At 44.1% G+C, this 23,765-nt stretch overlaps 1 protein-coding gene across 8 annotated transcripts in view; it reads left to right on the plus strand.

The window, feature by feature from the left end:
- Positions 1-23,765, plus strand: part of WDFY4 (WDFY family member 4) — a 295,895-nt gene that overhangs the window by 69,293 nt on the left and 202,837 nt on the right. For all 8 annotated transcript variants that reach the window (XM_005565163.5, XM_015456044.4, XM_074001615.1 and 5 more), the window contains 5 exons: positions 6,820-6,913; positions 20,279-20,493; positions 21,536-21,630; positions 22,569-22,803; positions 23,238-23,314. In XM_005565163.5, the coding sequence (XP_005565220.3) occupies positions 6,820-6,913; positions 20,279-20,493; positions 21,536-21,630; positions 22,569-22,803; positions 23,238-23,314 (716 nt within the window). The remainder of the gene's footprint in view (positions 1-6,819; positions 6,914-20,278; positions 20,494-21,535; positions 21,631-22,568; positions 22,804-23,237; positions 23,315-23,765) is intronic.

A 23,765-nucleotide genomic window follows, 5' to 3' on the forward strand; every position in this document is an offset into this window, starting at 1 on the left:
GAGTGTTTTTATCATGAAAGAGTTTGAGATTTTGTCAAATGCTCTTTATGAGTCAAATCAAATGATCATCTGTTTTTTTGCCTTTGTCTATTAATGTGGTATATTTTGTTGATTGGTTTTCTTATGTTGAACCACTCTTGCATTTCTAGTATAAATCATACTTGGTCATGGCATATAATCCTTTTAATATGCTGTTGAATTTAGTTTGCTAGCATTTTGCTTAGGATTTTGCATGTATATTCATAAGGGACATTGATCCCTTGGATATTGGTAGTTTTTTTTTTGTTTGTTTGTTTGTTTTTCTGTATTGTCTTTGTGTGGCTTCAGTATCAGAGTAAAAATACAGGCTTTCTTGCTGTTCCTGGAATATGCTAGATGTACTCCTACTTCAGGGCTTTTGCAATGGCTCTTCCCTTTGCTTGAAATGCTTTTCCCATGGATGTCTGCATCCCCTCTTTCAGTTTTGCCCTTCTTAAAGAGGCCAAACCTGCCACTCAAATTAAAATTGCAGATTACTCTCCTTCTCCATATAAGCACTCTCAATTCTCCTTTCTTGGCTCTTTTTTTCTCAATAGCACTTATCATTTCTTATTCATTATGATATTGTTATTATTGATACATTATATATAATAATTATTAATTTTAATTTACTTATTTATTATGTTTATCTTTGTGTCTACACTCTTCCCCTCACACCCAGGTCATGGATTTTAGTTTGTTTAGTTTACAGATACATCCAGAGTGCCTGAATAGTGCCTGGAAAATAATAAAAGGTCAATAAGTATTTGCTCAGTTGATTTGAATAAATTACCCCCAAGCACAAGAAACACTCCTGAGTGCCTTAGCTACTCTGAGGACTAAAAACAATCTCACTTTGCATGTGAAAGCAGCAATATGGGCAAGGTGTTGGAAAATCAAATCGGATGCTGGTAATTTGGGATTAGCCTGTAGTTTATTATTATTATTTCAATTCACACAAAGTAAAAGTTTCTTTTTTTGGCCTACAGTTCTATGGGTTTTAATTCATGTGTAGAGCCACATGACTACCACCACAATAAAGAAACAGAACAATCCCTTCACCTCGAATAGTTCCCAGCTATTGCCCCACATAGTAAAACCTTTTCTCCACCCCATCCCTGCAACCACGGATCTTTCTCTGTGGTTTGTCTTTCCAGAATACCATATACATGGAAGCATACATGTGTAATCTTTTGAGCCTGGCTTCTTTCACTCAGCATAAGACCTTTGAGATTCACTCATTTTGTGTGTATCAGTAGTTCATACATTTCTGTTGCTGAGTAGTTTTGCATTGTAGGGACACAAATGTTTTGTCTCAGCCTATAGCTTATCTATTCATCTTTAAACAGGGTCTTTCTCAGATTAAGGTTTTAAATTTTGATGAAGTCCAAATCATCATTTGTCTCTACTTTTATGGATTGCGCTTTTATGTCATATCTAAGATCCCTTTGCCTAACTGATGGTGATGAAGATTTTCTCCTATGTTTTCTTCTAAAAGTTTTACAGGTCTGTAATCCATTTTGAGCTACTTTTTGTACAATGTGTGAAGTTTAGGTTGTGATTCATTTTTTGTTTGTTTGTTTTTGCTTATGGATGTCCAATTCTTCCAATGCCATTAGTTGAAAATATTATCTTTTTTCCATTGAAATGTCTTTATAACTTTGTAAAAACTGCTTAGCCATATTTGTATAGGTCTTTGGACACTATTTGATTTCATTGACTTATGTGTCTAGCTTTTCACCAATACTGTCTTGATTACTGTGGCTTTGTAAGATATCAAATGGGAACTCTCCAAAGTTATTCTTCCTTCTCAAATTTGCTGTGGTGATTTCAATTCTATACATTTGGCTTTCCTGATAGAACCTCATTATTTTATATGTAGCTAGGTATTATTTGCTGTGGTTGAGGATTTTTGCACCTATGTTCATTAGGAATACTGACTTTTATATGTTGACTATTATTCGAGACTGTTAAATTTAATGATTAGTTCTAGAAGTTTTCTTTTTTTAATGGATTCTTTGGGATTTTCTAGGAAGACAATCTCATCGTCTGTGACTAGTGCCAGTTTTTGATACTCCTTTCCAATCCATATGTTCCATCCAATAGAAATGGGATATTACATCCATTAGAAATGGAGACATCCCTGCCTTGTTCTTAATCTTAGGGAGAAATTCTTCAGTCTTTGCTATTGAATATAACATCAGCTATGGGATTTTTGTAGATGTCCATTATTAGGTTGTAAACAATCCCTTTGAATTTACTGAGTTTTTTTTTTTGTCATGAGCAGATTTTGAATCTTTAAAATGCTTTTTATATTAAATGATACTGTCATGTGATTTTATTAATATGGATCATGTTGACTAATTTTTGAATATTGAACTTGCCTTGCATTTATGGGTAGTCCAATTGGCCATAGTATCCTCGTCGTTTTATATATATCTGGGTATTGCTGATTGTTGAGGATTTTTGCACCTATGTTCATTAGGGGTACTGACATGTAGTTTTTTTATACTGTGTTTTTCTGTTTTCAATATCAGGGTAATTCTGGCTTTATAAAATGAATTGGGAAGTGTTCCCTTCTCTTGTGTTTTTAAAAGAAGTTGTGTAGAACTGGTGTTATTTCTCTTAAATGTATGGTAGAATTTGCTGGTGAAAACACTGAGCCTCAAGTTTTCTTTGTGGAAAGGTTTTTAGCTACATATTCAGTTTTTGTAATAGCTATAAATGATTTAGGTAACTTATTTCTTCTTGTTCAGTTTGGTAATTCGTGGCTTTGAAGAAAACTATTTGAAGGTAGTTTGTGACTTTGAAGGAACAATTACTGAGAGGAGAGTGTTGAAGTCTCCAGCTATAATTGTGAATTTGGCCATTTAATCAAAGTTGTCAAATGTATGTGTACAGAGTTATTTGCAGTATTTTCTTATTATCCTTTTAATGTCTGTGGGGTCTGTAGCAGCATTTTCTCTTTCATTCCTGATATTGATTATTTGTGTCTTCTTCCATTGTTTTCTTTGTTAGTGTAGCTAGTGACTTTTCAATTTTTAAAATGTTTTCAAAGAACTGGATTTTTACTTGTTGTTTTTGCTATTATTTTTTGGTTTTTAATTTAATTGATTTTTCTTTATTATTGCATTTCTTCTGCTTACTTTGGGCTTATTTTTCTCTTTTTAAAAATAGTATATTAGTGTGGAAGCTTAGATTGTTGATATGAGACCTTTTTTCTTTTGTAATGTAAGCATTTAATCCTATAATTGTCCCTCTAAGCACTGCTATGGCAGCATTCTACACATTTTTCTATGTATTCTTTTAAATTTAAGAAATTTTTAAAAATTTTTCTTGAAACTTTCTCTTCGACCCATAAGTTATTTTAATTCCCAAGTACTTGGCGAATTTAAAGTTATCTTTCTATTATTTTCTTTAAATTAATTCTGTATGGCCAGAGAACATACTTTGTATGACTTTATATGTTTGAAATGTTTTAAAGTTTGTTTCATGATCCAAGTTTGTTGTATAGCCTATTTTGACAAATGTTCTTTGGGAAATACTTGAGAAGAATATATATTCTGTAGTTGTTGGGAGGAATCTGTTATAAATGCCAATTACACCAGTTGGTTGATGGTGCTGTTCAGTTCTATACATTTCACGATTTTCTGTCTGCTTTATTAATTACTGAGAGAAGAGTGTTGAGCTCTCTAACTATAATTGTGGATTTGGCCATTTGTCCTTTCAGATCTATGAGATTTTCTTTATGAACTGTGATGCTCTGTTGTAAAGTGCAAACACATTTTGAATCATTATGTCTCTTTTAATCATCATATCATATAATCTGTTTATTCCAAGTCATTTCCTTGCTCTAAAGTCTGTTTTCCCTGATATGAATAGAGTCACACCAGCTTTCTTTTGATTACTGTTAGCATGGTATACACTTTTCTATCCTGTTACTTTTAACCTATCTATATCACAATATTTAATGATGGCATATAGCTTTGTTTTTATTTCTTTCCATTCTGACAATATGTGTCTATCAATTTTTAATGTGTTTGAATTATTGATGTGCTTGAATTTAGGTTCAGGATTTTATTATTTGTTTTCTATTCTTTTACTCTTTTTTTTTTTTGTTCCTCCACTTCTCTTTGCTTGCCTTTTTGTGGACAATTTGAATATATTTTAGTATTCAATTTGAATTTATCTACTGAATTTTTTGACTCTCCTTTTTTGTCTAGGTTTTTTTTTTTGTGCTTTCAATAGGGACTGCAGTATACTTACTTAACTTTTAACAGTCTACTTAGAATTAACATTTTACTACTTCAAATGGATTATGGAAAGCTTACCTCTATGCAGTTCCCTCTATCCTTCCCTATTTTTGTTGTGGTTGTCTTATGTATTACATCTAATACAATGTCACTTTCAAGCATCATACTTACATTTAAGAACTTAAGAGAAGAACGATAATAGTGTATTATATTTATCCAAATATTTACCATTTCTGTTGCTCTTTCTTCATCCCTGAAGTTTCCTTTCATTATTTTGTTATTATTTTCTTACCATCTGAAGAAATTTTTAAAGTATTATTCTTAGAACAAGTCTGATGGCAAGAATCTGTCTTCCTTCCTCTGGGAATGCATTTACTTTGCCTTCATTCTGGAAGCATGTGGATATGGAATTCTGTGTGTATTTTTGTAGCACTTTAAAAATGTTTCCCTGACTTATGCTTTCTTATGAGAAAATCCACAGTCATTCGAATTGTCATTCCCCTAAATGTAATGTGTTGTTTTTCTCTGGCTGCTTTCAAGATTTTTAAAATTTTCTTTTGTGTCCAGCAGTTTGATTATGTTGTGTCTGGACATAATTTTTTTGTTTATTTTATTTGGGTTTTGCTAAGCTTCTGGAATCTTTAAGGTTATGTATTTCACCAGCTTTGAAGAAAGAATCACTAAAAACTTCTCGAACATTTTTTCTTTCATACCATACTCTTTCTCTTCTCCTTGGAGGATTCTAATGACAGAAATGTTAGATCCTTTGTTACACATGACCTTGAGTCTGTCTTTATTTTTAGTAATCTTTTTCGTTTTTGTTGTTCAGATTAGGCAACTTGTGTTGCTCCATCTTCATATTCATGGACTCTCATCTCATTCTCCTGTTATTCTCAGTCAGTAAGTTTAAACAAATTTCAGTTTTTGCTTTTATTTGATTCTTTTTTATTGCTTCCATTTCTTTACTGAAACTTTCTATTTTTCACTTACTTGAAAAATGTTCACTCTTACTTCTTGGAATTGGGTTAATAACTGCTTTAAGGGTTTCGTCTGATAGTTCCAACGTCTGTGACATCTCAGCCTTGGCATCTGTTGGTTGTCTTTTTCCACTTGAGATGTTGAAACTTCCCTGGTTCATTCTATGTTGAGCAATTTCAGGTTGTATTCTGGACATTTTGAATCTTATCTTATGAACTCTGGTCCTTGTTGTCATCTTATAGAGAATGTTAAGGAATATATATATATATATATATATATTTAAGGCACAGAACTAACTCACTTAGGTTCAGGTTGCAAGCTTCTGCCCACCTTCCCTGGACTCTCTGGTTCCAGTATCAGTTCAGTTTTCAAAGACTTTGCAGGGAGATTTGATGTGCCCTCACTTGCCTCATGCAGTAGCTGGTTGTGTGTGGTGTTTTACCTCCTAGTTAGGGACAGATGCACATGCACAGTCAGAACTGAGCCCAGAGGTTAATATACAACTTTGTGGTTACACTTTCCTCAGCTTCCTCTTCTTCATCGTCTTCTTAATACTTGCTCATTCTCAGGGGGTCCCTTCCTGCTCTGTCTAGAAAGTCGGGGCTTTCATTTCTCTGTTCTTCCCTGTGTCACTAGTATCTGTCTCTGGGGCCACATAGTGAGGGGAGAATGGGGGAAAACAGCTATGGGGATTTTACCTACACTCTTGGGACTATAGTTCCTCTGGTTGGACAGAAAGTTTCTCCTCACTGAGAGTTTTAGAGCCTGCCTGGCTGCTGCTGCTGTTGCTGCTGCTGAGGGAATTGACTGAAAGAAGGGTTGAGAAAGAATGGGGAAACCAAACAAAGAAAATCCCAGGGGATTTCCTCCATGCACATTGACCTGTAGAACTTCCTTTCCTGCTCCTCAGACCAGAAACAGAGGACTTCTGTTGGAGCTCTTTCCATCATGCTACACCTTGTGCACAGTTGCGAGTTTAAGGCTACCTGTGAGTTCACACCAGGGGATGATACAGAAGGGAAGGCCACGAAACTTATTGCCACTTCATGGTGCTTGAATTTGGTTACCTTTTCTGCTACCATTTACTTCCTAGAGTCCTCCAAGAGCTGCTCCATGAATTCTATGTGTTTTAGTCACATTCAGTATTCAGGGGGTGGGACATAGCCTAGTGTGCTTACACCACTTTGAAGGGACCCAGAAGCCCGTGTGTGTGTGTGTGTGTGTGTGTGTTCAATATGAAATCAGAGCTTCTCAATCTCCCACATATCTAGAGAGAAGGGAAGAAAACCAGGAAACTAACTTCGCTGAGCATCAACTATGGATCAGGCACTGTGCCTTGGAGCACAAATGTGTTGTTCTATGACTGTAGGGGGAAAGTGTGGTATTGTCAATGCCATTTACAGTGGGGGAAATTAGGCTCGACAACGTAGTTCAACATCATCTAGGTAATAAGTAGTAGACAGGGTGTGTACCATGGTCTGTCTCAGAAAGAAAGATCCAGGAAGCTCAGTGAAAAGAGAAAAAAACTGACAGGTCCGGGTCTGATGTCTGACTCTCCCTCTCTCTGCAGGATGGAGGAGGGGGATGCTGCAATCATGCATCCCGGGGTCGTGTGCATCATGGTGAGGCTGCTGCCTCGGTTGTACCACGAAGATCACCCACAGGTACCTGGTGTTGAATATACGTGTTTTGTCATCTTCATATGACTGATCTCTCAAACGCCCTCTAACCCAAGACAGCTTTTTTCCTTTTGTCTGTGCCTTCAGTGCCCTGTGTTAGCAGAGCTCCCCATGGGAAACACCTATAGTGGGAAAGTACCAGGGTGTCCTGGACACTTGACTGAGTTGTGCCCACCCTTGCAAGGCCATCCAAAACAGATCACTTCTGTTGAAAAAGCTACCTTCTAAGAACAACAACCAAACAACAACAACAACAAAACAACTGAAAGTAATTGAACTATCATGAGGCAAGTCCCAGGTGCTAAGCTCAGCACCTGGCATTGGTGGGAAGTCCTTTGCTTCCTGGCATGTTCATCTCTCTCCTGGATGCTGGCTGAGATTCTGGCCCTGTGCTCTGTGCAGTTCATGCACAGCTAGCAAGATGAGCATAGACACTGTCCGCAGAGCCTGCCTCTATGATGGGGAGAAGGAGGTAGTGACAGTGCAGACAGACTAAATAAATGAGTTCACAAATGAATATGTAATTATGAATTGTGACAAGTGATATTACAGGGAAAAAACAGGGTGCTGAGGGAGAAGAATGAGAATGGAGGCAGGAACAGACCTCATTCAATCTAATTTAGATAAAGGATTGGAGGTCAGGGAAGCCGTCTCTAGATGGTGACATGTAAGCAGAGCCCTGAAGGGTGAGTAGCTAGTATGAGCTGGGTGGGAAGGGGCCTGCTGTTGGTGGCTAGGGCAGGAGCAAATTGGGAGAGCCAGGAGCAAGGGCTCCCTGGTCAGGCGATAATGGGGATGATGGGGCATGCAGGCTTCTGGGAGCCTTGACAATGCACATGATAACAAGAAGCCTCTCTCACGTGAGTGGAAGGTGACATGATCAGATTTTGTATTAAAGACATTGCATTGGCTGCTTGGTGGAGAATGGACAGGGAATGAGGGTTGAGGGGAAGAGGCAAGGGGCAAGAGTTACGAGGCTCTGCCTGCAGTCCAGGTGATGTGTGGTGATAGCTGGATTAGGGTGGTGTCTGTGGGAAGGTGTGAAGAAAGGAATTAAGAGACCTGTTCGGAGGCAGAACCACAGGCTTCCGAGAAGAGGAGGCTACAGGTAATGAGAAGACAAAGAGCCAAGGCGACTCTCAAGTGTCTGTCCTGGCAGAACTAACAGCGCCATTATGGGGAGAAAAACTGGTATGGGTGAGGGCGTGGAGTAACAGAACAAGATGAAGTTGGAGTCAGCAGTCTCAAGATAAAGAATAAATATTTTAGAAGTTCCAAGAAAGAGCCAGGCAGAATTGAGGAAGGCCTGGAAAATGCACCACGTTATGTTTATCAGCAGCCAAGGAAAGAGGATTCATTGGCTTGAGCAGCTACTCTGTCCCGGGCTGATTCTTGGCCTTTTCTTGGCTTATTTATTCCTCTTGCAGTTTTGTCGAGGGCATCATTGCCTGTATTTTAACCAATGGAGAAATGTGAATTCAGACAATGCACATGAGTCTCAAGGATGCCTATTTGTGGACCTGGTATTTAAACTGGCCTTACCTTGGGGCAGGCCTCCTGGTCTTCCCTATACATAGAAGTGGCTTCCGGAGGATGAATAGCAGGACCTAGCACTCTCAGGAAGCAATGAAGGGTCCAGCCTTGCTTTGTCCAGGAGTTCTGAAGGAGGCAACATGTTTGGGGAAGAAATGGCTACTAGTTGACATTATTAGTCACAGCCTAAAAATGACAGTGACCTCATAAAAATATTGCAAGTCCTCTAAGATCAGTGAGAAAAGTGGAGTGTTGGAGCAGAAGCTCTGAGACAGCAACTGTTTCCAGGAAAGGAATCTGTAGTGTTCAGCACAGGAGTTAAGAAAAGGCCTGACTCGGTTTCATGTCTCCACGTCCCTTCCTTAGGGAATGGACTTCTTGTTCCTGCTCCTGTTCCCCTGCTGGAGAGTGATGGAAAAGTGCTGTGAAGCCAATGGCACAGATACACATAACAGTGAGAGTTGGGAAAGGGGTAGGCTGATATAAACTGGGATAGGCAGTTAACAATATCCATGTCATTTCTCATGGTTCTGTGAGTCAGGGATTCAGAAGGGCACAGCAGGCATGGCCTGTCTGCTCCATATGGTGCCGGTAGGGTTGAACCTCCCAGGATGATCTCTGCAGCTGTGGCACCTCAGCAAGGCTGGCTCCCTGGCAAGGGGCTTCTAAGCTGGCTTAGCTGAGTGGCATACCTGGGGCCTTGGTTGAAGCGGTCAGTGGGATCCTGGAGTCTCTACACAGCCCTCTCCATCTGGCCTCTGCCTGTGTCCCTCCAGGCAGACTCTTCAACAGGGCACACAGTGGCTCCTGGCGCCCACAGGCACAAAACCAGAAGCTGCCAGGCCTGCTGAGGGCTTAGGCCCAGGAAAAGCCAGCATTGGTCAAAGTTAGTCAGGGACTCGGCTTAGACTCAGGGGGAGGGGACATAAGCTTCCTCTTCTGTGAGGGGTGACAGGTGTGTGCAGGTGAGAGAGGCCTGTGGGGAAATGTCTTTAAAGATCAGCTGCTCTCATTACCTTACTCATCTAACAAATGGGCAAAAACATTTGACCCCTAAATCCCATCTTGTAGCCCATGAATGACCTAGAGTCTGGGATTTTACATTCTCTGGCTTGGTATTTAAGCCAGGACCTACCTGGGACAACATGGAGACTCTTACACATTAGGGATCACCTCTGTGCCAGGAATGCTATTTCCCCAATCTTCACAGCAACCTTTTGAAGTCCATGAGATGCTCCCCATTCTGGAGGTACTTGGGGCTCAGGAAAGTTGTTTGACTTCCTAAGATTGTGGTGATGGTGAGGGGAAGATCTGAAACACCTCTGGCCCAAGCTTAAGATATGTTGGATGAATGGGTCCCCGATCTTTGCAGTTCTCACAGAATGCAGGGTCATGCATTCTGGGCATGGCACAGCTTTCCAGGTACAACGGCCTTATCATGAGGGCATCTGGCTTCCTTAGCTATATTTCATACAATGCATTGTACTTGCAATTGGAAAGACCCAGCCTGTGGCCTGGGTGGTCTTAGCAGTCAGAGAGTTGCTGATGGATGCATTCTGCAAAAATCCACTGCAGCAACATCTGATGAAGTGACACAGAGTGGATGGTGGCCTTTCCTGCTGCCTCTTACAGGCCTGGAAGCTCCGTGGATAAGCCTCAGTTTTAGATGAACTCCCTGAGTCATCACATCACCATATGGGGAAGAACCTCTGCTCTTTGCTTATTCTATGACGGTAATTGGACAAATGAAGTATGCAAATGAGAATTCCATTTGGAACGAGTTACGTTTTGTATATCCAGGTCACAATAAGTAATTTAGGAAAAGTCTAATTCTCCCTCACTGCCTCTCAAATATGCAAATGAAATGTAGTGCATTTTCTCCAGTATTTTCTGCAGATGCCAAATCAGCAGCTATTAAAGTTGGATAATTACAGTAATTAATTTCTGAAAGGGAGTGGGGGAAACCTCACAACAACAAATAGAATAGTAAATCAAATGAGAAATGAGACCACACAAGAAAATGCTGAAACAAAACGGACTGCAGGCCTCCACAGGTTTTGGTGTAGGAAATGGAGCGGAGAGTTTCAGTAGATGGCAGTGTTACCAGCAAGATGGAAAGTGTGATTCCTGTCATATTCCTTTAGGTCAGCTTGGTGGTTCCTAATACTTCCTACACCCATACCTCCTTTACATTATTCGCTTGCTCTCTCTCCCCTATGGATGAGAAATTGATGGCTTTCCAAGGTGCACATGTCATCTTGGAGGCCGTGACTTAAACTTATGGGTGTTCTCTTTTAGTTTATTTCCAGTGGTGGCTATGTTACATTTGTTCTGTGGTTCTTTTGTTCTGGAGGTTCTTTTCCCCTCCAAAATGATAGCTCTATGAGCTGCTTTTGGAAACAGGTATTCCAGCTGTTTTTCTGCTTCTGGCATCATCATCGATATTAGAAATTGGGTGGCCAGATTTTTACTATGCACAATGCAAAAACGGAGTCCAGCTCAGTTCTGTTGGAGCTGAGTTGGCTCCAGAAAAAATTAACTAATTGGGAATAAAGATAATTTCCCTTTCTAGCAGGCTTAGCAGCTATGAGGGTCTGTCATAAGAGATGTGGTCATGGGCTAGAACTGTGACCAGTACTGGAAGGACTTTCCAGTCCCAAATGCCATTCCACTTCCTTGAGGTCTACGGCATCTAATCAGGTCTTAACTGAGGGTGTTTGCTGTGCACCAGACAATCACAATGCAGAGAGTGGAAAGCCAGGTCTAGTTTAGCAGACTGTGTAGCTGCCCATGTGGTATGTTTGCTTTTGTGAATAATTACAGAACATCTACTATGTGCCTCTGGGGATTCAGAGACAAATGTCACAGGACCTGTAATCAGGGTTTGAGGATGGGAGGCAGGGAAGTGTAGAAGACAGTAAAACAACATCCTGATGGCTATAACAGAGGTTTGCCCACAGGGCCTTGGGACACAGGAGAGGGAAAGACTCGGAGAGGTGGAACACCAGAGCTAGGCTTTAAAGGAAAGGGATGTTTATGCCAGATCAGGTAGAAGAGGGAGGGAAGAGAAGCTCAGACACAGAAAGAAGCACAAAGATGCCTATTTGGGGACTGTGAATAGTTAAGCTGGGCTAGAATAGAACACATGGATGAAAAGGCTAAAATAGAACACATTAATGGAACATATGGATCAGTGGGGCTAGAAAGGTCACTTGAAGTCACGTTGTGGAGGACGTTGAATGCCGAGCTAAGAGAATTGAACTTTATTGCATTGCCATTCATCGACATCACTGTCAATGTCATCATTGTCATTATCACTATGTTTACTGAACACTTACTATAGAGGGCAGACTTCAGGCTCTGAAAACAGTAGATTCTGGTCAAGTCTCAGTTGGGTCACCAAGCAGTCACAGAGCCGTGGGGAAATTATTTAACTTCTTTGATTCTTAGCTTCCTTTGTGTAGTGTGGGGATAATGACATCTTCTCTGAAATATTATTATGAGGATTACATGAAGCAATGCGTGGAGCTTAGCATGGTGAGCAGAACACGCACAGGGACACAGGAAGGAAGCACTTGCTAAGTGGTGCAGCTACTATCATGAGTTGCTAAAAGCTTTACAAGCATTTTATCATTTAATCATTATAATAACCATGCAAGGTGGATATCAGTAGACCCATTTTGCAGATAAAGAATTGAAACTTGCAGGAATTAAGCGATAGAATCAACATTGCTGCAATAGTGAGTGTACATGCCTGACATGAGGACTGGACCTCCTGCCGCCCAACAAGTTGCCTTTCTCATAGGGAAGTGGGAGGTTATGGAAAGGCAATGGCACAGTCAGGCCAGGGCATTAGAGAGTATTATCATCCTCAGTCTGCATCTCGAGTCATTTTTGGGTGAATTCCAGAGATCTAAAGGCTACGGTGAAGACACTGCTGCCATGGAAGCCTCCAGAATAGCCTGGCAAGACACAGAGAAGATTGGGTTCAGAGCTGCATGTATCTATCAACTCATTTATGCCTAAATTTTGAAAGGGTGCCATTTTCTGGAATTAGTCTTTATTTCAAACACTGAACTAATTGTATGAGTTTCAAATAACTAAAATATTGACAACATTAATAGCCCTGGATAGCATTGCATAAGGGCAGGCTATTTGAAAAGAGCCATTTCCACCAACAAGGAAATTGGTAAAGTAGGACTCTTGCTTTGTTAAACTATAACACATTAGACATTCCAAATACATTCAAAATCTGTTTCCTATGCTCTTTCCCACTCAGCCCCTTACGCAAAGTATTTCTATTGTTCCTCAGTGGAAAATCTCAAATTCTGGTCAAAATCTAGGTGACTTCTCACAGTACTCTCTATAAATAGAGCAAATATGGCCAGGTATGGTGGCTCATGCCTGTAATTTCAGCACTTTGGGAGACCAAGGCAGGAGGATTGTTTGAAACCAGGAGTTTGAAACCAGCCTAGACAACATAGCAAACTCCATCTCTACAAAAAAGTTAAAAAAAAAATTATCAGTCATGGTGGTGTGATCTGTAATCCCAGCTACTTGGGAGGGTGAAACAGGAGGATTGCTTGAGCCCAAGAGGTTGATGCTGCAGTGAGCCATGATCGTGCCATTGAACTCCAGCCTGGGTGACAGAGTGAGACCTTGTCTCAAAAATAAAATAAAATAAAATAAAATAAAATAAAAAAGCAAACAGATGTAATCTCACATAGAGAAGAAAGGATGAAAAGCAAGCTGCCATGGATGTGGAATGATTGTGTAAGTTAAAGTCAAATGGAGTCAGCCCTGGCCTAATTATCAGATGACCTTGATAATGTTCCTTTTCCATGACATACATAGGCTACTTTGTTTCTCTGTATCTCAATTTCAACTACTCAGATTTGGCCTGGATCACAGAGATCACAGACTCAACATCTTGGGTCCAGAGAGGTAATGAACATGCATAAGTGAAACCAGGTGAAAGCAGTAGTCAGGGGTGGAGAGTGTGGCCAAAGGAGAGCACTTGCTCTGTCTAAAGGTGTCTACATTTAATTAAGGGGACATGAAACAGAAACAGAAGCCCACCCAAATGAAGCCCACCAAATGAAACACTTCTCTAGGCCATCAACTTATGACCCATATGAGATACTAAATTCCAGCTTTTTATAATCAGTGCATGATGCAGTATCAAAATCATGAGCCTTGGAGTAAGGCTTGTGTTGGCATGTCAGAGCTGCTACCCACTAGCTATGTGGCCTGAGGAGATTGATGGAACCCTTTTAAGTCTTAGTGTTCTCATCTGCAAAATGGGTGTGATGATATTTTCCCATTGAGAAGAGTGGAAGAGAATATAGTTGTAAAGTCCTTAGTACAGTTCCTGCCCTGTGTATGTGTGCATCAGAGGCTGGCTCCCCATGCCTGCTCCCTTCCCTTCTAGCTCTGACAGTCTGTGTTCTGGGTCATGGTGTATAAAATTCTGAAACTATTAAGTAGAAGATAATACATTTTAGATATATTTCCGACTGACATTACACTATTGGTAAATGAGTAACAGGAAGTTGATATTGAACTGTATGTTAATGTATCTGCCGATGAATCAGAAGACTCGGTACTTTCTCTGGCTGGTTCTGCACTTTATCAGTGATCTACATGAAGCTGAATGTGGCTGGCTTAAGGCAGGGGAGTTAGTCATCAGATGTCAAAATGGGGAGGAGAAGAGTCCCTACCAGCTTGGGCGAGGGATCAGAATCCATGGGATCAAAATTCAGCAGTGACAATGAGGCCTGTGCCATGTCTGAATGCATGTCTACACTGGATGGGGAAGGACAGAAGAGTGTAAGTCCTAGCAGTTTCAGGGCAAGGTCAGTAATAGTCCCAAGTGAAGTGAGGACATGATATAACGAATTTCACCTTCTGGGGGTGGGTGAGCTTAGCGTCCAGCTGGGTGGGCAGGCTCTGAGCTGGGGCACAGACATGTCCACTTCCAGGACCCCCAGAAAGTCAGGACCAAGCTGGGAGGTCCTGGGCAGGCAGGCTCTCTACAGATGGGGACCTTCTAGATCAACAAGCAACAGGTCCTTACTTCCATGCTGGGGACCACATTGGAGACTGTTGTACCAAGGCCTGGAGTGGGCAGGATACTGATTTGGGTTAGGCTGGGCCTAGGACCAGAGCTTAGAATGGGGCCAAAAAATGGAGGGTAGTCCTGTCATCTGGAGCATCTGGTGGAGGCTGCTTCAGAGACTTGGGGGCTTCTCGGATCAGCTGCAGCAGAAGTGGGTGAATCTCCAGGCAGTTCTCAGGAGGAAAGGCAGCACTCGGTCTCCAGGCTTCCCAGCCCTCCAGGACTGGCAATCTGAGGAGTTCAGGGCTCCGTGCACAGTGTTTGCCTTGCTCCATGTGCTGGCGTGGGGCAGGGTATGGCCAGCAGCACAGCGAGCCCCTTTGCAGGACACCCAAGGGCCTGAATGTTGCAACTCTGCCTAATGACCCCCCAACCCTTTGAAAAGCTGTGCTTACTCTCACCTGCCCCGCCTTCACATATGCTGTTTCTTTTCCCTGAAAGCCCATTTTCCTCACCTGCTTAGCTCTCTGTTCATTATCCTTCAACACTTCATTGGCACATCACTATTTCTGACTCTCTGTCAGCCCTCTGGATTAGGTGTGCCTATTGTGTTTTAGAGTAGCCTGTGCTTACTAGGTGGCTATTCTAAGGCAGAGAATAGCCTAGTAAGGCAGAGATGGCCACTAGGGAAAACAAGGTGAAAAGTCATGGGTCGAGCAGCAGCTCACGGTGTTGTGGGGGTGGGAGAGAAGAAGAGAGAGAGAGAGAAAGAACTAGCCATAGTGTGGAATTTATCATGATTGAAGTATAGACACAGTGCTGGCTGGAAAAGTCAGAAAAAGTTTCTTGGGTGACGGGACACATGAATTGTCTCTTGAGTAGTAAGCAGGAGCTCAGCAAAGGGATGGGATTGGAAAGGACATTCCCAACTTCAGGCATTAGTGGAAAAGGGTATGGTGTTTAGCAGAAGCTGAGACTGTCACTATGGCTGCAGTACAGAGGGGACAAAAGTGGAGGATAGGAAGAAAAATGGGAAAGAGAGAAATATGCTGTAGATGTGAGATCCTGGACTTCTGTTTACAGGACGCATTGCCCATCATCTGCATGTAATTTGGAAAAGAAACAACAAGTTTGGAGCAGGCACCCACCCACTCACTTGGTTACAGATCTGCCTAATTATGTTGAGGAAGCCAGGCCCTTTACACGTGGATTCTGCTAGCTCCTTGGGGGTTGGAATCTCTTACACCTAAACCACGATCATAAACTCCCAAGCCTACCAGGCCATATGGGTACCATGAAGCAGCATATCAGGTTGAGGGACCATGGCAAAATGGAAAGTTCGTGCTCATATAAAGAGAGACCTAATTCTAAGTACGCAGTGGTAAAAGCAATAACTTGTCAAGTAAAGCACATCTGTAGGCCCCATTTATTGCTGTCATTTACAGTCTTTGATAACTTAAAGAGCTGAAGTCACTTAAAGTCTATCATCTCTCTTCAAAATCATCAAGAAAAGAACATTTTGACCAAATTGGAACAAGTGATTAATCCAAGTTTGAGTAGCTCAGTAAAGTCTCTAGTGCTTTTCGGAGTGTCTGGGGCAGCAGGCACTTGGCCGCTCTGGTGGTTTTTATTTCTGTGTGAGGATGACATGGTTCATGTGCAGAAGATGCACATATCTTGGAATGCTGAACCCAACACCCATGCCTCTTTAGAGGGACCCATTGCTCCAGGACCCAGCCCTCACTGGGCTTTGGGGACCATATTAATCTGCACCAAGAGAGAAAGTGGAGAACAGAGAGAGCGATACATAAGATTGAACATCCACAGCCGGACCGTGTGTACTTAAAGGCTAGACCGTTAAGTGGAGAATGCAGAAAATTTCTTAAGGCTGCCCCGCAAATCACCCTGTGCTAATTTGCCTTGCGGGCCCAGCCCGCTGGCCAACCTGGTGACCCTGCACTCTTACCATTGAGTCCTAATTGCACCTCCATCCCCTCTCCTGCATTGGAAGTAATATGCGTTAGGAAAATCAATCCATTTGTAGGGGAAGAAACCACACTGGTTTCCTGCTACTGCTCATATTTTCACTAAAACCCCGTTTTACTGGAACCAACATTAAAAAAACAGCGCATTTTATTCAAAACAAGGCAATATTGGTATTGACAGAGCTGCAGTGATAATGAGGACGATCAATTTTCCCTCCTCCATTATGGGGTATTGAGCAATTTTGGAGTAAACTTGCGGCATACTTAGACAAGATCAGCATTTCTCCCTTTTGAAAACTTTCTGTTTTTCTTTTCTGCATATTTAGATTTTAAGTATTCCTGCTATGGTGGGGGAAAAGAAGCAAAGCCAAAACAAACCAGAACAAACCCAGAAGTCCCCAAAGCAATAAGTGAAGTGCTGGTAATAAAAACTGGAGATCATAGACATTTCTTTTTAATCCTTTTGAATAATACATTGTGATGTTATTTTTGCCTTTTGGTTCATACAGACTGCATCTCAACTCTCACCCTAAATTGAAATAATGCAGTTACCAAATAAAATAATCTGAGTTTTGGGACATGAGATATTCAAGGCAAGAGGGTGGATGTTACTTTTCTGTTTTGAGAAGAGAAGCAGGAGCTGGGCTTGGTTGGACAAAGGAAGAGAGAGTTGGAGTCTCAGAAAAAAGACCTGGGGAAGGGAATCAAGGACTTTGGGTGGATTTCCATGGGGAAGAGTCAAAGTGATGGAATAGTTTATAACGAATTAGCTTTGGCATTTCTGCTTTTGGTTTCTGGTCCTTGCTGGGCTACACATGTCCATCTGCCAGTTCAGGCTGTCTGTGCAGACGCCACATTCTGGGGAAGGGGACCCTGTCTTCCAGGCAAGACTGCTCCTCCACATCAGTGACATCATGTGCTCAGGAAAATAGCAATGCTGGCAAATGGTCACATTTCAGAATGGCAAAGTCCAACCTGGGAAGGATGTCCCCCTGGAAAGTCAATCTAATGTAGTTTTATCCCTCTTCCCCCAGTGCTCACCTTTTAAACCAGAAATGTTGTTGAAGATGCCTTAGAGATAGGGGTTTCCCTGAATGCCATCAGTGTGAGGCAGGAGCTACAGGGCCCATGTGTTTGGAAGGCGGGTAGGAGGCTGTGAAAGGGGCCTGGGCGAGCCATCCAGTTTTTAAAACAATCTAGAAATTGTTGATGAACAGTGTAAATATTTTTCTTCATACATTTTAATCCTTGAACCACGTGTGCTACAAAACTGTGTTAGCTACATATGGAAGAACACTATCTTATTTATTTCTGTCACTTAGTGCTAGAAACATACTCTTGACCATCTTTGGACAGGCAACCCCTCAAGTGACTGCCCGTGTGGAGAGGAGATGATGGAATGAGGTGACTCTGAGCTTGAGGTTCGGGATCATTCAGGTTCTAGCCTTACCATGTGCCCCTGGCAATTTCCCTCTCTGGGCTCAGCTTCCCCATCTGTAAAATGGATATGATAATAGTGCCTCCCTCATAGGCTTCTCACAGTGATTGCGTAATCCATACGTGTCAAAATGCTTACAAAAGGGCCTGCTGCAGCTTAAATAGCCAGGAAATATCTCATCCCAGGATTAAATTTGGCCCTTACAGTAGATGCCAGGCCTGGAGTCCCTTCTAACTTCAAGAGCCTTGTGAAATATGTGAGAGGCTGCAGGGACCACCCCACCCGCTGTGCTCAGATGTGGTAAATTCTCTGCTGGAGCACGTCTCACACTGTGCTGGGACAATGTGTCTGCCCACCTGTCTCACCTTTAATCTGTGAATCCCTTGAAAGCAGGGACAGTGTCTTATTCATCTTTAAATGCCTAGAGCTTTACCCAGAAGATGGTGCTGAGAGCCGCTTCATTCTTGTTTGAGAAAGAAGAGGAAGAGTGGAAGCAGGGAGGACTCCAAGAAAGCTCTTACTGGGGGGTGTAACAGGTGGTCTGTGATGTGAAGAGACCAGACCCCGGTCCTCCTTAGAGAGAGATTATTCAAGTAGTGCATTCCCAGCTTCTCCTGGCTTCACTTTGGTGAATTAGACCTCATTTACATGGTCATTGATCTCCTTTCTTGAAACTACAAACTGCGGCACAGGCGTAAAATGTGGAAAGAATGCTGGTGCCTCAGGTCGGATTCCCTCAGAGTGGAGCCTGAGACAGGGGTCCAGGTATATGGGATTGTCGAGGGAAGGGCTCAGGAGAGAAGGAGAGTGAGGGAGGCCGGGCGGGGAAGGAGCTGAAGGAGGATGCACTCACAGCAAAAGTCTTGTCTCAGCCGGAGCTCTTGGGGTTCTGAGGCTTGAATTGCATAACACAGTCCCAAGGGCACTGGCCTCATTGGCTCTAGGCTGGAGTATGTATGTGTGTGCACACAGGTATGTATGGTGCATGTGCATGTGTGTGCGGATGCATGTGCGTGTGTATGTAGGTAGTGGGCATGTAAGTGTGTTTGTAAGTGTATTTGAGTGGGTAGGGCTCCATTGGCCCTGAGCAGAGCAGCTCCTACCTAGCGGAGGGCAGTTCTGCAGAGAAGGGGAAGCCATGACAGGTACTCCTCTCACTTGGAGAAGGAGGTCTGCATGGGGCACAGTAGCATCCACTGGGACAGCAAAATTCCATTAAGATCTAACCTGCATCCCTCTCAGTTGATACAACATTCTTATCCAGCAACAAAAGAGAATGTGGACAGTCCTAAGAGTTTCTGTAAAGGAACATCCCACCCAGTCCAAACCATTTATCCAGCCTGGGAAGGATAATTCCAAGGATTTATCTTTTTACAATGAAAGAATGATTGCAAAAGCAATGTGTGGTATTGGGGTCAAATAATTACCGAGCCCACTCTGTGCACTCTTTTCTATTTGCTTCAAGGGACATAAGCGAGGGAAGTAGCTGGAAACCTAGTTCAGGGTAAGGTAAGAGCACAGCTGTTTGTGTGGCAGCATGTGCTTAGGACTGAGGGACAGGCACAGGATGATGGGAGGGTGGGGGGAGGGAGATGGCACTCAGGGGATGAGAGTGGCTTCAGCAAAGGCTTTTCCCCAGACACTTTACCTGGCCTGCAGACTTTGAGTGTGGTTCGAAATGTCTGTGGTGGGGTCTGTGTCTGTCAAGACAGAGTGTGTATGTTTGGTAGGTGGTACTTCTTTTAGGCTTGTACTTCCAGGCAGATTCCACCTTTTACTCCGGGGATGCAAACTCCAATACAGGAACTGTTAGGGGAGGGAAGCCTGCTGGGGGGATGTGGGACCCCTGGAGGGTACAGCTCCCACCCAGCACCAGTCACATCCCCCTGCAGAGGTGCAAGCCAGCTTGGTCAGATCCTCCCATCTTTTGAGAGAGACCACAAGTCTGGATTTTTATGTGACATCTTCAGACTTTTCAATGCTAACAATTAATTCAGAAACTGCTTAAACATTCTGTGGGTCAAACACAGCACGTCTAAGGGGCAGACCCAGCCTCCTGCCTGCTGGTGTGTGGCCTCCATCTTTAGCCATTGACCTCTCCCCACACTGACCTGGGCAGATTGTGTCCTGCCAGAGGCTGCCTCCCAGTCTTGCCCCTGCAGGTGAGGAGGCCACTGGAAGAACCCTGAGACAGGCATGGGTGCAGTGCGGGTGGGGTAAGGTGGGCGCAGTCTCCTTGTTCCACAACTCACCCCAGCCCAAGTTGGAGCCTATCAAAGCTGCCCACAAGATGTTCTGCCCTGGAGGGCTCACAGCTTGCTTTGGTCACCTCTTAGCTTTCCGAGGAGATCCAGTGCTCCCTGGCCAGTCACATCCAGTCCCTGGTGAAGTCGGAGAAGAACCGCCAGGTCATGTGTGAGGCAGGCATGCTCGGGACCCTTATGGCCTCCTGCCACAGGGCCCTGGCCACCAGCGGCAGCCCCCTCCACTCACGCCTCATCAGGATCTTTGAGAAGCTTGCTTCCCAGGCCATTGAACCGGATGTGCTAAGGTACCACATGCTGCATTTTCAACGCTGCCAAGCTGGGCAGCCATGTCTTTTGCAGGGCAGGGGTTGCACAACAGGCAGTGGAGAGACTGCAGGGACAGATGCAGGGCATGGCTCTGTCCCAGCATTCAAGGCTGGAAATCCATGGATGAGCCTTCGGTCTGTGCCAGGCAGTGTGCAGGTGCCCACAAAGCAGACATAGCCACCTCTCATGGAGCATGTGGGGGCTGGAGGGGGCTCTGAGGAAGTGGAGATGCATTCTGAGGCCTGTGGAGTTCACTAGACAAAGAGAGGAGGGAACCGGGACTGGAAGGCTTTGCCAGGAGGGGTGGGGCTGGGAGGGCCTGACTGTGCCCTGTAGGGAGTTGGGCAGTAAGCATGTAGGGACTGCAGACATGGAGGGGAATGGGGCAGAAGCCCCCTGGATCCTGCAGGGGGCTTTCCTGCTGTCATCCTCTCCATGAAGCCACATTCCTGGAGAGCCATGGCAGGGAGAGGAAGTGCAAAGGTGCACAGGGTGGGAGGGAGGGAGCAGACGTGGAAGACAAGAGAACAGAGGGAAGGGAAGCTGCTGGGGAGGGCAGGAGTCTCCTATGCCACCTGGAGTGCCGTGCCGAGGGCCATGCACAGGGCAGGGGGCCCTGCTCCTTATACACAGGAGCAAGTGTAGAGGGCACACAGACAGCCTTTCCAGCCAGCAGACATGGCACCCAGGGGCGGGCACGATGGCTGCCAGAGGAGGCTGCTGGTTATAGTGCTGCATGGGAAATTCTGTTAGAAATTTATAAGCAATTACAACAAATTCATTTTGTGACATTATTTTTTGTTATGACATCCATCTTGAGGCTCCTAAACTTACCAGCTGTCTGGTCTGGTCTGTCTGGAAGGGCAGAGACGTGTCTCCACACTGCTTTCAGAAAGGGTATTCCAGCGGGGCTGGGAGGTCAGGGAGCTCCGGGCATCTAGGACAGTGGTCAGGATAAAGTTGGAGAACACTGTTGCCCGTAAAATGTCTTCATTTGGTCCTCTTGTGTGTTATGTTCAGACAGTTTCTAGGTCTTGGAATTCCCTCACCTCTTTCGGCCACAACGAAACTCCTTGATTCATCTCATGCACACAGAGGCAACCCTGGGTGCTCAGGTGAGGACAGAGGCAAGAATAGGGCAGGTTAATGGGAATTAAAAGATGATATGCATTCCTGCTGAGGGGGATCCTTTACAACAGGTGGGAAAGCAAACAGGTTTAAACATGGTTTTGTCTGCAGCTCAATGGAGCAACTGAGGAAAAAGCAAAGAAAATTCCTGGTCTCTGGAGAAAGACCATATCAGGATGGAGAAAGATGACCCCCCCACCCAGCCATATAAGACAGATGACCCCTTTGGGTTCCAGATCATGGAAGCAGAGACAGAGTTTCCTTCATGACACAGCAGTACCTGGCGCTGCACTAGGCAGAGGTGTGCAGGGAAGGCTTCTGTACAGCTCTCAGCTCAAGGGCATGTCAGAGCCTTGGAGGCCCAAGATGCAGGTGGTACCCCTGTGTCAGGCTTAATACCTATGGAATGCTGGCCCAGGGGACCAGCTTAGAGAAAAGAAAGTCGTGGACAACTTGAATGTAAGATCACGTAAGACCTTAAGGTAACAGGCAGGTCCAGTGGAGAAGCAAGGGTGCAAGATCAGGCTTGGGGCTGACAGCCATGGTGGGAGCCTGGAGCTTTCAAGGAGAGGCTGCTGTGAAGGAAAGTGTGGGCCTGGTGAGCAGACACAAAGCTCCAGTGAGTAACTCCAGTGGGGCAAGCCAGAGACAGAGATGGCAGCAGTAGAATGTGCTATGCTGGAAAAGGGATGTGTGCTGGAATGAAAGAGAAAAGTTTCTAGAAGGAGCAGGTTAGCAACACCGTTCCTTGTTATCGGACTCAGCAAGGGGGCAGGGGAGCCGCCCTCACTGGTGCTTAGGAAGTACCTGATGACTCTGTAGAACTCTCTTTCTAGGCTGTGGCAGATACTTTGGGGTTATTGTCAGAAGCGGGGCAGAAATGCTTTGAGCAGAGACACATCTCTTCTCCTGCTTGCTGCCCTAGGGTCACAGACTACACAGGGCTTGGCTGAGGGGCCCTGGCAAGCCGCCCCAGATGCTGGCCTGCACCCTGGAGTCACCCAGGCCCTGCAGCCCTTGGGGAAATCCCAGGATTCAACTACTGCCCTTCAGACGGCGCTGAGCCTCATCTCCATGACTTCCCCACGCAACCTGCAGCCTCAGAGGGCAGCCCTGGCCCCATCGTTTGTGGAATTTGACATGTCCGTGGAAGGTTATGGGTATGACAGGCTTTTACATATTTAAAATGCACTTTATTAATTTTGCAGTGCCTCTAATGAATTATAATATTGATTACAAACTTGTAGTTCCCATTGAATCTCACCACTCAGCAGAGGAAAATGTCTGGGTCATGGACACCTGCCTACTCAGTGGCCTCCCAGGGGCTGTGTCCCCAGCTATGGAGGGCAAAGACCCTCTTTCCCCTGGTGTGGCTGCATTCTGGAACACCCTCACATCCTGCCTCCAGTGCAGTTCCTTCACTTTGGCATCCTACCAGCACCAGCTGCAGTCCGTCCTTGAGACCTTATGGTCTAAGGAGGGTTACAGCGCTGGCAGGAGGGTAAAGCGGGAAGATGTCATGGCCCAGGCTAGCTGTGTCAGTGCAAGAGGTTGGCTTGCAGTCCAGTGATCTGAGACAATTTTCTGTTTCCAGCTGTTTGTTTATTCCGACCCTGTCTACAGTTATGGGAACCAGCACTGAGTACTCTGTCTCTGGAGGAATTGGGACAGGTAGGTGTTTTTCCCAGGTGGTTTAGCTCTCCATCTCTTCCCAAGTATGAGTCTTCAGATAGCCTTGATTGCAGATTTTTACTTGGTGTTTCAGGAAAGTGTAAGCTGCACTATACATGGTGGCTTACAGCTGTAATACCTGTAATTTGGGAGGCCAAGGCAGGAGGATTGTTTGAGGCCAGGAGTTCCAGGCTGCAGTGAACTATGATTGAACCACTGCACTCCAACTGGGCTGCAGTGTAAGACCCAGTTTCAAAAAGAGAAAAGCAAACATGAGTCTTGCCTTTGGTCCTGAGTATCTGCAGATGAGTTGTTCTTCAACTTTGCTCCTCTTTTAGAGCAAGGTGTTCAGTTCATTGTGCCTCCCAGGGGTCCAGCCCATAGCTAGGGACTCAATTGATATTGATGGACTGAGCCTGGGTTTGGCTCATTTTGCTGGTGACTGATGTAG

The sequence above is a fragment of the Macaca fascicularis genome, chromosome 9, assembly GCF_037993035.2.
Source record: "Macaca fascicularis isolate 582-1 chromosome 9, T2T-MFA8v1.1".
NCBI lineage: Eukaryota > Metazoa > Chordata > Mammalia > Primates > Cercopithecidae > Macaca > Macaca fascicularis.